General features: G+C 51.8%; 1 protein-coding gene across 2 annotated transcripts in view; it reads left to right on the top strand.

Annotated features, from left to right (window-relative positions):
• Positions 1-12,020, top strand: part of SGIP1 (SH3GL interacting endocytic adaptor 1) — a 41,070-nt gene extending 29,050 nt beyond the window's left edge. For both annotated transcript variants that reach the window (XM_071749900.1, XM_071749899.1), the window contains 8 exons: positions 1,632-1,691; positions 6,221-6,332; positions 7,141-7,296; positions 7,940-8,072; positions 8,523-8,725; positions 9,550-9,614; positions 10,059-10,223; positions 10,631-12,020. In XM_071749900.1, the coding sequence (XP_071606001.1) occupies positions 1,632-1,691; positions 6,221-6,332; positions 7,141-7,296; positions 7,940-8,072; positions 8,523-8,725; positions 9,550-9,614; positions 10,059-10,223; positions 10,631-10,653 (917 nt within the window). In that variant the 3' untranslated portion in view covers positions 10,654-12,020. The remainder of the gene's footprint in view (positions 1-1,631; positions 1,692-6,220; positions 6,333-7,140; positions 7,297-7,939; positions 8,073-8,522; positions 8,726-9,549; positions 9,615-10,058; positions 10,224-10,630) is intronic.
• Positions 12,021-13,284: the final 1,264 nt, after the last annotated feature.

Genomic DNA, 13,284 nt, shown 5'->3' with positions numbered 1-13,284 from the left:
GGGGAGACCGGAGGGGGCAGCAGCCACGGGGACCCCCCTGCTGATGGCAGGTTTTGGTCTCCAAGCCTGGGAAAAGCTGGAGAAGGTGGGACAGGCAGGGACAGAGGTGGTTTGGGAGCTGCTCTGGGAAAGCCCAAGCATCTCCTCGTTGTGGAATCACAGAATTATTTTGGTGGGGAAAAAACCTTTAAGCTCATCAAGCTGTTCCCCCCCCCCCAGGGCATCAGGGTGAGCATCCCTGCAGCCCCCACCGAATCATTTTGGTGGGGAAAAAACCTTTAAGATCATCAAGCTGTTCCCCCCCCAGGGCATCAGGGTGAGCATCCCTGCAGCCCCCACAGAATCATTTTGGTGGGGAAAAACTCTTCAAGCTCATCAAGCTGTGCCCACTAAAGCATCAGGGTGAGCATCCCTGCAGCCCTCACAGAATTATTTTGGTGGGGAAAAACCCTTTAAGCTCATCAAGCTGTCCCCCCCAGGGCATCAGGGTGAGCATCCCTGCAGCCCTCACCTCCCTGCAAAGCCAAGGGGCAACTTCCAATGGTCAGGTTGCCAGGAGAGGCAAAGCTGAGCTGAGAGGTGGGCAGAGGGGGGGGGGGGGTGTGGATCGGGGACCACCGAGTTTCCCCATCTCTGTCTCTCGTTTCCTGTGGCCAAGTTTGTCTGGGAGCATGTGGAAAGTGATTCCACCCCTTGTCTCCGTGCTGGTCTGCTGTGCTTTCCTTGTGGTTTGCATGTCTGATCCCAACAACTTCTTGCAAAGGAAAGAGGAACCCGTTGTTCCCGTGTCATCGCCCCTCACCTTCTTTTTTCTTCTTAAAAATCCTCCTCTTTTATTTCCTTCCCCTCGATGCCAGGCGCTGCTCGATTTCGTTTCATTCTTTGTATTTCTTTTTCTTTTTTTTTTTTTTTCCCCTTTTTCCCTTTCCTTTTGCGTTTCTTCAGCTTCCTGTCACCAGCAGGTGATGCTTTCACTGCCAAACCTCCGTGTCCCCACACCCCGCGGGGACAAAAACTTTCTCGGGGACAAAAAAGGACTCGGAGGCGAAGGGCTGTCACCTCTTGCGTTCCAGAGGGTTCATTTAACCCTCCCAAAGCCCCTTTTCCCCCTTTCCCCGGCCCTCACTCGTTTCAGCACTCCCTGGCGTCGGGTTTGGAGGTGATGCGAGCGCAGGGAGCCGGTGCTTGGGATGGGAGAGGAGGAGGAATCCCAGCCTGGCAGCCCCTGCTCTGTGTCCGTCTGTCTGCTCAGCTCCGAGCGCTCTGTCCCCAAAAGCAGCCCCGAAGGCTTCGCTGTCCCACGCTGCGGCTGCGGCTGCCGGAGCCGCCGGGGACCGAGAGGAGAAGGAGCAGGGGGCAAAGCAATGAGAACACCCCTACCCCCCCTTAAAAAAAAAAAAAATATATATCCCTACCAAGCGGGCAAAGGTTTCTCTTCTGTCTGGGCTTCCCTAGCTTTGCTTTCTGCTTTCTGTCCCCCAAGCAGCGTTTCAAGCCCCCCCCCATCTCCTTGCACGGCGCCTCGCCCCCTCCCCTTAGCGAGATAAATGACCTGCTCTGTACTCACACTGTGTCCTTCTCTCTCCCTCTCCTTAACCTTTCCCCTCCCGCTTCAACTCCCGGCCATACAGAGAATGAACAGCCTTCCCTCGTTTGGTTTGACAGAGGAAAGTTTTATTTGACTTTCGAAGGTAAGTAGTGCCCAGCCAAGCCGGTGCTGCCCTGCTCTCCCCCCAGCTCTCTGATTCCCGGGGTTTCCTCCCAAGGCTCCAGGTTGCCTTTCCCTGAAAAAAAAAAGAAGAAGAAAAAAAGAAAAAAAAAAAAGAAAGAAAGGAAAAGAAAAAAAAAAAAAAAAAAAAAAGGAAAAAAAATCAGCATCTGCTTTAGACCGTTTCACAAATTCGGCCGGAATTTTGATTGAATAATTTTGATTGGAGGAAAAAAAAAAAAAAAAAGGGAAAAAAAAAAATTGGAAAAAAAAAAAAGGCAAAAATCCAAACCAAACCAAAAACCAACCAAACAAAAAAACTCAACAAACCAAAAATATTCTTGTACCGAGACTGCGGTGAAAACCAGAGAGCCAAACCAGCGCTTGCACTGCCGAGGAACTTGACTCTGTCAACCAGGGCTTCTCTCTACTCTCCCTCCCGAGCTGCTCGTTCCCTCTGCCACAGGGTGGTTCAGGAAACCCGGGGCTTCTCTGCCCAGCTCGGGCTCCTTCCTCCCCCCATCAGAGTTTTCTGCGCCAGCAAGAAAAAACCAAACGGTGCCGGGGGGGTTGGGAGAGGTGTTGTGGGGTTTTGGGGTCCCCCCGTCGCTGGGAAGGAGGTGAAGGGGAGGATTTAGGGGCAGGAGAAGCTGTTTTGGGGCAGGTGGCAGCTTCTCTGAGCATCATCCCCTCTGGGAGAGGGCGGGGGCTTTGGAGGAAGCCTCATCTTGTCCCCCCTGCCAATATTTTTCTTTCAATCCCAAGAAAAACGAAGCGGGGAGGTTTGCTTGCTTGCAGCAGGAAAAGATCCTATAAAACCTGCAGGAGCTGCAGGTGCTGAGGTGGTGGTGACCAGGACAGGTGGTTCCTTCTTTCCCTCTTTCTTGGCTTTTTATCAGCCCCAGACACTGGGTCCCAGGATCCCAGCTCTGGTGCTCCCTCCTTTGCTGGGCCCCTCTCTGATGCCAGCTCCTGGCTTCTCCCTGGGAGAAGGTTGGGAAGGAACTGCTCCTCCCTCCCCATTCCCGTTGCAGTTTTGCCGTTTCCAGGAATAAAATCCCTTCCTGGCTTTCCTTCCCCAGGTGTCCCCTGGGATCACAGCCCCCTTGGAGCATCATCCCTCTATCCAGCACCGTGCATCCCCCCTGCTCCACGTTTCCTCAGCTGAGCCCCAGCTCCATGAGCACATCCAGCATTTGGGAAAATTTCTTGCGTTTTTTTTTTGCGTATTCCTGCTTTGGAAAGGTGTTCTGGAATTCCTGGATTTTCTTCTGGCAGTGGGAAGGGTCCGGAGCAGGGGGTGGGTTGGGCTGCAGGAACCTGGCACTGCCTCCAGGCTCATCCAGAAGCCAGGAAGCAGACAGCTCACTTCCAGCTTGTGGTATTTTCTCATCAAACCCTAAATCTTTGAGTCCAAAAAAAACCAAAAAAAAACAACTTGTAAGCTCCCCTGTAGGAAGGTGAAGGGAGAGCTGCCCAGATGGTGACTCTGGGCAATGCCCTGAGAGAAATGCTCTTTTCTTTCTGGGTTTGGAGGGTTGGGTTTTTTTGTGTGGCTCCAGGCATTTGGAGTGCTTGGAGGGTTGGTTTTTTTGTGTGGATCCAGGCATTTGGAGTGTTTGAAGGGTTGGTTTTTTTTGTATGGATCCAGGCATTTGGAGTGCTTGGAGGGTTGGGTTTTTTGTGTGGATCCAGGCATTTGGAGTGTTTGAAGGGTTGGTTTTTTTTGTGTGGATCCAGACATTTGGAGTGTTTGGAGGGTTGGTTTTTTTTGTGTGGATCCAGACATTTGGAGTGTTTGGAGGGTTGGTTTTTTTTGTGTGGATCCAGACATTTGGAGTGTTTGGAGGGTTGGTTTTTTTTGTGTGGATCCAGACATTTGGAGTGTTTGAAGGGTTGGATTTTCGTGTGGATCCAGGCATTTGGAGTGTTTGAAGGGTTGGGTTTTTTTGTATGGATCCAGGCATTTGGAGTGTTTGGAGGGTTGGTTTTTTTTGTGTGGATCCAGACATTTGGAGTGTTTGAAGGGTTGGATTTTCGTGTGGATCCAGGCATTTGGAGTTGCAGTTGGTGTCTGTGTGTGAAAAACCAGGGTGCAGCTCTGGTGATGCTCTCGTGGAGCCCAGGTGCCAGGTACTCAGCCACCAGCTTTCCCCTTCTCATTTCCACCTGGGTGTAGGGGATGAATGAACCTGGTGCCTCTGCAACCAAAACTCCTTAAAGTGGATTTTTCCTGTTTTTTTCTCCAGCATTATCAGGTCATTTTGCCAATGTGAAAGGTTTCTAAAAGGTGGCAGTCACCAAAAAGCCTGATTTTTTTGGTGGCTGTGGCCCAGCACGTGCTTTACCCAGATTTCCCTCTCAAGTTTCTAAAGAGGATTTTGGGGCTGGAAATAGAGAGGCTGAACTCTTCTTTTTACATGGAAGTTTATTCCCAAAGCTGTCTTGTCTCTGAAGCTGTTAAGAGAAGAAGATACAGGCTCATGGGGTGGAAGGGAGGGATTTTTACACCCATATGATTTTTATCCAAAGTCAGGTGAGGACCATGGAGGATGTTTGGTTGGTGTTTGGATGAACCCAGCTGAGCCTGGCAATGCAGATGTGTGGGATGGGCTGGCTTATCCTTGTACACAGGATTCCTTTTGTTTCTGGAGAAGGAAGGGGTCTCATAAACATGCAGGGAAACAGTGGAAGATGAGAGGCTGAAAAAAAAAAAACCCAAAACCCACAAAACAACCTGGTGGCAGTGGGACCATGTAAATTTTGGAGGGTTTCTTTTTTCCTCCCTCAAAGAATAATGATTATTTTGAGGGTTTGGCTGCTGCTGGGCAGCTCAAGACCTTCCCTGATGTTCTTCTGCTGGGGGAGACCTCTGGTTCCACCCCTCTCCATCCCAGGGGTGTTCTGGGTGGGTGGGACAGGACCATCCCACTGGGGTCAGCTGGGTTTGGTGTGCTGGGGGGGTCATTGCTCTGGGTGTGGGGAGTCAGGGTGAGCTCTGCTAACCCACCAGTGGTGTCTGTGGAAAGAACTGAGAAAAAATAGGTTACCTCACCTGTCCCTGGTGCTGCCCTGAGTGTCCCCAGGTGGGCAGGAACAGCAGGAAAGCTGGGGAGGGATTTGGGACAAGGGCCTGGAGGGATGGGATGAGGGGGAAGGGTTTGCAGCTGGGAGAGGGGAGATGGGAGGGAGAAATTCTGTGCTGTGAGGGTGCTGAGCCCCTGGGTGCCCAGGTTGCCCCCAGAAGCTGTGGCTGCCCCATCCCTGGCAGTGTTGAAGGTTGGATGGGGCTTGGAGCACCCTGGGCTGGGGGAGGGGTCCCTGACCATGGCAGGGGGGGGCACTGGGGGAGCTTTAAGGTCCTTTCCAGCCCACCCTGCTTTGTGGTTCCATGATTTTGTGAAGGTAGCAGAGGAAGGGGATCCCTGGGTAGATGCTGATGTTCCTTTTTTACTTCGTTTGGGCAAAATAATCCTTGTGCTTAACCTGATGTACAGACTGGGATATTAAAAACAACAAAAAACCTCCCAAAATGATGTGCTGCAGAAAAGTGGCTCAGGCAGAACTGGTGGAGCCAGAGCTGACCCCTCAAGGACTGTTTTGGGACCAGCACCTTGTATGTTGGGTGGGCAAGAAGCTGTTATGGCCAGGGGGATCTTTGGACCTTTTGGGGATCTTTTCTGGGAGAGAGGAGGGAAATTTGCCACCCAGCAGCCCCCACTGGTGTCCCCTTGGTGGAGGACATGGGGAGGGGGACATTGTCCCCACGCAGGGTTCCCAGCATGACGTGGGGCTTCTCACCCTCAAGTGGATTTTTGGGGAAGGGTTTTTCTTTGCCAGCAAAAGGGGAATTATTTTAGAGCCTGGGTGGTGCCCGTGGACCGATTGCCTTCACTTTTCCACCCAGAGCTCTCCTCCATAGTCCCAAATTTCTGATGCTTTGCAGATTTGTGGGGTGAGCAGCTGTGTGTGTGTGTATGGGGGGTGTTGCTGGTGTGGGGCTGTGCTGGGGGTCCTGGGATCCCCCCCAGGGGGGGTTGCACCAGGCAGGAGTTCAGGCAGGAGCAGGGGATGGGGGGGTGGGACTGCCAGCATCCCTCTTCCCCAGGGGAATCCGAGCTCTCTGGCCAGGGCACAGGGAACCTCTCCAGCCCCTCTTGTCCCCTGGGACCCAGAAACCTCCTACAGAACCTCTCAGAGTCTGGAGCCCCTCCAGAGCCACGCTTGGGGGGGGCTGCTGCCCCGCATGCTGCTCCTGGCCTTCTCAATTATTTTCTTTGCTTGCTCTTTTTTTGAGGGTGAGGGGGAAGCAGGGAGATAATTTAAAAAAAAAAAAAAATTTCCCAAGCCTCATCTCAAGCCTGGGGGGATTATTTTATTTTTTTTTCCCTTCATCTTTGCCCATAAAGCTATGCTGGGGGTTGTCTCTGTGCACACACCCCCTTGCCCTGGGTTTTGGGGGGCTCGGTGTCTCCCTGCAGGTAAGAAGTGGGGGTCTGGGCTCTGTTGCAGGCTCATCCCGGGGCCCAAGCCCCCTGACCATGGGTGCCCAGGACACCCTGCCCGTGGCTGCTGCCTTCACCGAGACCGTCAACGCGTACTTCAAAGGGGCTGACCCCAGCAAGTAGGTGTCAGCCCTGGGGGCTGGGACAGGGCTGGGGATTGCTGAGGCTCCCAGGGAGCATCCAGAGGGATGGGGAAGGAGAGGAGGGGGTGCTCTGGGCTCGGCAGGAGCATCAGTCCCTATCCCCAGCAGGCTGCTGGTGCTGGTTGTGGGCTGGGACAAGAGGTCGGTTCCCCCAGCATAGTGGGTGGGATGCTGGGGGTGTCACCACACCAAACCCCCCTGCTTTTAGCCCAGAAAGCCAAGCAGGTGCTGGGCTGCATCAAAAAAAGCACAGAGAGTCAGCCAAGGGAGGGGATTCTCCCCCTTTGCTCCGCTCCTGTGAGACCCCCAGCTGGAGAACTGTGCCCAGAACTCCACTTCTGGAGTCCCCAACACCAGAAGGACACAGAGCTCCTGGAAGGTGTCCAGAGCAGCCACTGAAATGCTCAGAGGGCTGAGCAGCTCCCTGGGAAGCCAGGCTGAGGGATTGGGGTTGTTCAGCCTGGAGAAGAGGAGGCTCCCAGGTGAGCTCAGAGCAACCTCCCAATATCTGAAGGGGCTCCAAGAAAGCTGGGGGAGGGCTTTGGACACGGGGGGGTAGGGAGAGGACAAGGGGAAAGGGTTAAAACTGGAAGAGGGGAGATTGAGGTTGGACATGAGGAAGAAATTCTTGAATTTGAGGGTGGGGAAACCCTGAGCATGGCAGGGGGTGGGACCTGGGTGAGCTTTAAGCTCCCTTCCAACCCAACCTGTTCTATATTTCTGTGGTTTTGAGCCCCTCCCCCCCTTCCTCTGTTTCCTCCCCCCCGGGTCTCTGTCCCTGCAGGTGTATTGTGAAGATCACAGGGGAGATGGTGCTGTCCTTCCCAGCTGGCATCACCCGACACTTTGCCAACAACCCCGCTCCGGCGGTGCTCACCTTCCGTGTGCTCAACTACAGCCGCCTGGAGCACGTCCTGCCAAACCCCCAGCTCCTCTGCTGGTAAGGCACACCTCACCTCAGCCCCCAGCCAGGGAGGAGCAGAGCTTCCAGAAAAAACGAGGAAAAACTTCCCTGAAAGCTTGTCCTGCTCTGGGCGAGAGCTCCCAAGCCTTGAAGTGTTTGCTGGAGCAGCCCCTTGGCCAGGCAGAGAGGGTGCTGAGCCCTTGGCTGTCCCCAAAACCTGTGCCTGCCCCATCCCTGGCAGTGCTGAAGGTTGGATGGGGCTTGGAGCACCCTGGGCTGGGGGAGGGGTCCCTGACCATGGCAGGGGGGGCACCGGGTGAGATTTAAGGTCCCTTCCACTCCAACCCAGTCCGTGCCGATTCGATGCTGACTTGATGCTGGTGATGATAAGAGCATCAGCAGAAGGAGCAAAGGCTCTGATGGGCTCTGCTCATTTTGAGCCCCATTATTCTCCTTACACCTCCTGTCTGCAGAAGGAGAAGAGCTACAGATGGAGCAGGGCTGGGAGGGGAGGAGGCAAAAAGTGGGATTAACCCTGGTGGGTGCTGAGGTGGGATTAACCCTGGTGGGTGCTGAGGTGGGCTTAACCCTGGTGGGTGCTGCTGGCTCCGGTGTCTGCGGAGCAGTTTTCTTCTGCCAAGGTGGCTGAGAGGAAGGGTTTGTTGTCCCCCTTGTGCAGTGACACCACGCAGAGTGACACCAACACCAAGGAGTTCTGGGTCAACATGCCAAACCTGATGGCTCACCTCAAGAAGGTATCGGAACAGAAACCTCAAGCCACCTATTACAACGTGGATATGCTCAAATACCAGGTAGGGGGTTCTTTGTGAGACAAAACTCTGCCAAAAAACAAAAAAAACCCCACCAAACCAAAAAGAAAAAACCCAATAAACCAAAGCCATATGAGTAACTCGTAGCCATAAAAGCTGGCATTTCCCTAGCACAGAGATGAGGGGAGCTGAGGGCATTGCCAGCCCACTGGCCCCTTCCTCAGGTCACTACATTTGTCTGATTTTGAGCCTGGTACAAAATGAGAATGGAACAAGAATAGAATTGGAATAGAATTGGAATAGAATGAGAATTGAATTAGAATAGAATGAGAATAGAATAATTAGAATAGGATTTAAGAATAGAAGGTGTCACCTCCTCTGAAGCCAAATGCAATTGCTGCCTCTGTAAAAAAAAAAAAAAAAAAAATTAAAAATGGGATTTTTCCCTTTCACCCCTATGGAAACTAAATGTTTTTTCTGTCATTTTGGAAGGTATCTGCCCAGGGTATTCAGTCTACTCCATTAAACCTTGCAGTGAGCTGGCGGTGTGACCCTGCAAGCACTGATCTCCGCATCGACTACAAATACAACCCCGAGGCAATGACCACACCTGTGGCTCTAAACAACGTCCAGTTCCTCGTCCCTGTGGATGGAGGAGTAACCAAACTGCAAGCTGTGCTTCCTCCTGCTGTCTGGTAGGAACCTCTCACCCCACAAAGAGCTTGGGGTGTCTGCCCAAAGCTGTGCTGCCTGCTCGGGGGGTTGGGGACACACCAGGGACCCCAAACTTCTCCTCCTCTTGCAGGGGGAAGCCTGCAGCCCAGCTCTGGTTTAGTTTTCTTGCTGTTCTCCCCAGAAGATGATCAGAGCTGAACATGTGTACAGGCACAGAACAGCAGCCACAGAATCCCAGGCTGGTTTAGGCTGGGAGGGATGTTAAAGATCCATCCATTCCCAACCCCCTGCCATGGTCAGGGACACCTCCCCCAGCCCAGGGTGCTCCAAGCCCCATCCAACCTTCAGCACTGCCAGGGATGGGGCAGCCACAGCTTCTGGGGGCAACCTGGGCACCCAGGGGCTCAGCACCCTCCCAGCACAGAATTTCTCCCTCCCATCTCCTCTCCATCTCCCCTCTTGAAGCTGGAAACCCTTCCCCCTCATCCCATCCTTCCAGGCCCTTGTCCCAAGTCCTTCCCCAGCTTTCCTGGAGTTCCTTCTTCAGGGGCTGGAAGGTGCTCTAAGGTCTCCCCGGAGCCTTCTCATCTCCAAGGAGTTTTGGGTGCTTTTCTCCAGGCTCAGAGGGCTGTGTGATGCAGTTTGCAGCAGGAAGCAGGGCACAGCCTGGTCCTGCTGCCTCCCACCCCTGCTCACCTGCAACGCAAGAGCAGAGCTTTCCTGCTCAGATCAAAGCCAAGCTCCTGGAATTGCATCAGCACCAGAGCTGGGTCCTTAGCAAAATTCTGCCTCCTTCATGACTTCTCGTTCCCTACAGCAATGCTCTTCTCCATCTGTTTTTCAGGAATGCTGAACAGCAAAGGATATTGTGGAAGATCCCTGACATCTCTCAGAAGTCAGAGAACGGAGGTAACCCCACATCTTATTAACCAGGGGCTCTCATCTCCCACTCTGCCCCATCCCTCCTGCCCTGCCACACAGATTCCTGCTGGTGCTTGCTGTGGAAAACCAGGAGCAGAGAGCTTTGGGAAGCAGGGACCGTGTCCCTGGGGTTTGCCATGGCAGGAGGGTGTGAACACAGCAGCTTTGAGCCGAGTCCTTTGCTCCATTGCCCTGCTCTGCATCTGCAGGATGAGGCCACCACTTTGCACCCCCCTTTCCACGGGTGACTTCTCCTCAGCCTGGCTGCTTTCTTACCTCTGACCAGCCAAACCCTGCTGGGGGGTGAGGGGCTTCACCTCCCCCCCTCCCCATCCCAACCCTGGGGGATGCCGGTGGCTCGGGGCCCTCCCGTGGGAGCGGGGCTGGGTCTTTGGGTTTGCCAGGACCTGGTGCAGGACTTTTCCCTCACAGGTGTGGGGTCTCTGCTGGCCCGATTCCAGCTCTCAGAAGGACCCAGCACCCCAGCACCCCTGGCTGTGCAGTTCACCAGTGAGGGCAGCACCCTGTCCAGCTGCGACATCGAGCTCCTGGGTGCCGGCTACCGCTTCTCCCTCATCAAGAAGAGGTTTGCAGCAGGTGGGTGCTCACTGGTAGGGCTGGCACTGTCCCCAAAGGTCCCCTCCAGCCCTGGAGAATGCTTTGGCTTTGTTTTTTGGGGTTTTTTTTTGGCTGGTCTCACTGAGGGGCAGAAGCTCCCTTGCATGAAATAAATCCTGGCACTGCTCACCAGGGCCTTCAGTTTCGTGGTGCTGGGTCCTGCGTGGAAGGAAGGGGCTGGGGTTGGCCAGGAAGAGCTTTTGCCCCTTTGCTGTAGGGAAATATCAGTGGGTTTTGGGTTTTTTTAATTTATTTTTATTTTTATTTTGCCCCTTTGCTGCAGATAAAGTATTTTTCCATGTGTCTCCTTGCCAGAGGAGGTGGGTGGTATCCCCTGGGAATGGGGGTGCTCCCTCCCCCCAGCTGAATTCCCATCCCATTTGTAGGTAAATACTTGGCTGATAACTGATGGGAGGTAAAGCAAACCCATGGAAAACCATATGGAAAATCCCCCAGGACTGCTGTGCGTGGAAGGGGTTTCAATTGCAGTTTGAGGGAAATGAACTAAATCCTGCACTCGGGACATTGCTGTTGGAAGTGTCAACAACTTTCAGCATTTCTTTTTTTTTTTTTTCCCTTGGAAAACACCGTCTTGACCAGTCCTACAGTATTTACTTCTAGATGTAACATTGTTAATGGTTTTAAAATGTAATTATTGTATTTGTAAATTGTACTCATCCCAGTAAGGCTGTATTTTTGGCAGTTAGACACTTGAGTTTTAGCATTTTTCCCATTCATGAAATGGATGTAATTTAAACTGTGGTATATCAATTTAATAGTAGTACTGTTGAATGGCACAATGCTTACAGAGGTAGATTACATTTTGTCAATATATACGATTTCAATACAATCCTGGTAGCTGTCATGAAGGGGGTGCCTCAGAAAGAGAGAGTGAAACAGAACTGACAGGCTGATTTATTTTTTTTCTTCAGTCCTTAGTAGGGATAAACAAGCTCTACCTTCCACTTTAGCTGGTTGCACTCCAGAAAAAATATTGCTGCAAAGGTGGAGGTTCCTCATCTGACCTCTCAGCAAAAAAAAAAAAGCAGGAAAAAAAAAAAAAAGTCACTTCTAGAAAGGGTATTTTACGTCAAGTTTCCATTATGAGAACCCTCTGTGAAGGTGCCCGTGGTGTCTCTCAGCCTCAGCTGGACCTTCAGGGTGTGCACAGGCAAGGAGCAGTTTGCTTTTTGCCTTTCTGGGTTGGTTTTTGCCCCAAGCTCTTACATTTTGCAGAGAATACAGATAAGGGAATAAGCAGGCAAAGAGGCTGGGTAGCAACCCTGAGCTTACCTTGCTGCTGGAAAAAAATCTTGCTGCTTTTAGGGACCCGTATTCCGAGCAGCCTTCAGGCTTTTTGGTTGCATTTCTATGTTCCTCTGCTTGCTTTTTTCTTGGTTTTTTTCTTTTTTTTTCCTCCCCCCTCCATTTTTGAAAGCCCTGTGAGTCTGGAAAACAATTTCAAGGCAGGCAGCCCCTCCCATGCCTTTCTGTCCTATTATTTGGGCAGGCAAAAGCTAAAGATGGCAGTGGGGAAGGGCCCCAACCCCTCAGTGGGACACCTGCCTTCCTGACCAAGCTCCTGGAGATGGGGAAAATCCATGGAAATGCTAAAAGAGGGGAAAATTGTTCCTCTGTGTTCTCCCTGGGGGGATGAGGGCTCTGTGCATCAATGTGTGGTGTTTGGTTCCTGGCTGAGTAACAGGCTGAGAGCATTTGGTCTCCATCTGCTGGGATGGAGGGCTTGGTTTCCTGGGAGAATTTGGCAATATTGGGGGGAGGGAGGGGAAAAAAAAAAAAAAAAAAAAGGGAACTTTTCAAAATTGGATGCAGCTGCTGTTCAGGTGCAGAGAAAACCACAGGAGCATCCACTGAGAAAAACACTGAGCATCCACAGGGTGCTGGGGACTTGGGAGGTAGGTAAGATGGGAAATAAAGGTTGGATCTGATGGTCCTTGAGGTCCCTTCCAACCTGACATTCCAGGATTTTAGGAAATAGTGATAATTTTACTGTCAAAAGTGTAATAAGGATGAGGCTGCTTCACGTGCACTGGAAAACTGAAACTGTGCAGGTTGGGAGGTGCTTATTCACCTGAGCAGGTTGGGGTGATGTGAGCAGACAGAAATCCATGTCCATCTTGGATCAAACAGAAATCCATGTCCATCTTGGAAGAAAATAAGGAAATCTGGAGATATTTCAGTTCTGAAGTGACTTTTCAGGCTGAGGTGTGTGAAAGGCATCAGCACAGGAGGTAAAGCCCAATCCATGTGGTTCATCCATCCCTGCAGGTTTTTGAAAGTCCCCCCACCAGTGCTCCTGGGTGGAGCCTTCAGCTCTGTGAATAATTTTTCCCCTGAAATGGAAATCTGTACAAATGGTGTGACCTAGACCTTCAGAGATAGAGGGGAAAAAGAAAAAAAATCTAAGAATGAGGTTTTGCATCATTGTTTTCGTGCTGTGTAGAACTGTTACAAACTCATGCTTCCAAGAGAGATCTATGTCATAGTCTTGAAAATAAGGATTTTATAATGTAAATATTACCAGAACATAGAGATTTTACTTTATATTTCATTTGAAAGACAAAGTGTTTACATTAGCATTGGGTTTTTAAACACTTTTTAAACAAAGAAACCCCATAACCCAAAGATCCCAAGCTTGTCCCCTTTGTGCTGTCCCACAGAAGAGAGGTGACAATTCCTGGGTGTGTGGAGGTGCTGGGATGCAGCCCCAGAGTCTGGGGAGGGTGATGGGGAAGTTCTGCACCCTTTTGGGGACAAATTACCTGAACCCCTCCTGCCTGCAGCCCTCTGGGGACACACTCCCCCTCCAGACACCAGCAGGTGACAAAACCCATCTCCTCCCAGCCCTGTGACACTGGGACTAAACCCAAAAGCTTTGGGACTAAACCCAGAAGCTTTGGGACTAAACCCAGAAGCTTTGGGAGAGGTTTTTTTGCATCCTGCTTTTGCCAATTTTTCCTACAGTGTTTGGGGTCACGAGGTGTTGGTTTACTCAGGAGTGTTGAGCTGTGTGTCTCTG

Source organism: Heliangelus exortis, chromosome 8, assembly GCF_036169615.1.
Source record: "Heliangelus exortis chromosome 8, bHelExo1.hap1, whole genome shotgun sequence".
Lineage (NCBI taxonomy): Eukaryota > Metazoa > Chordata > Aves > Apodiformes > Trochilidae > Heliangelus > Heliangelus exortis.
The sequence above is the reverse complement of the archived record's forward strand: the minus strand, read 5'-3'. Positions and strand labels throughout refer to the sequence as shown.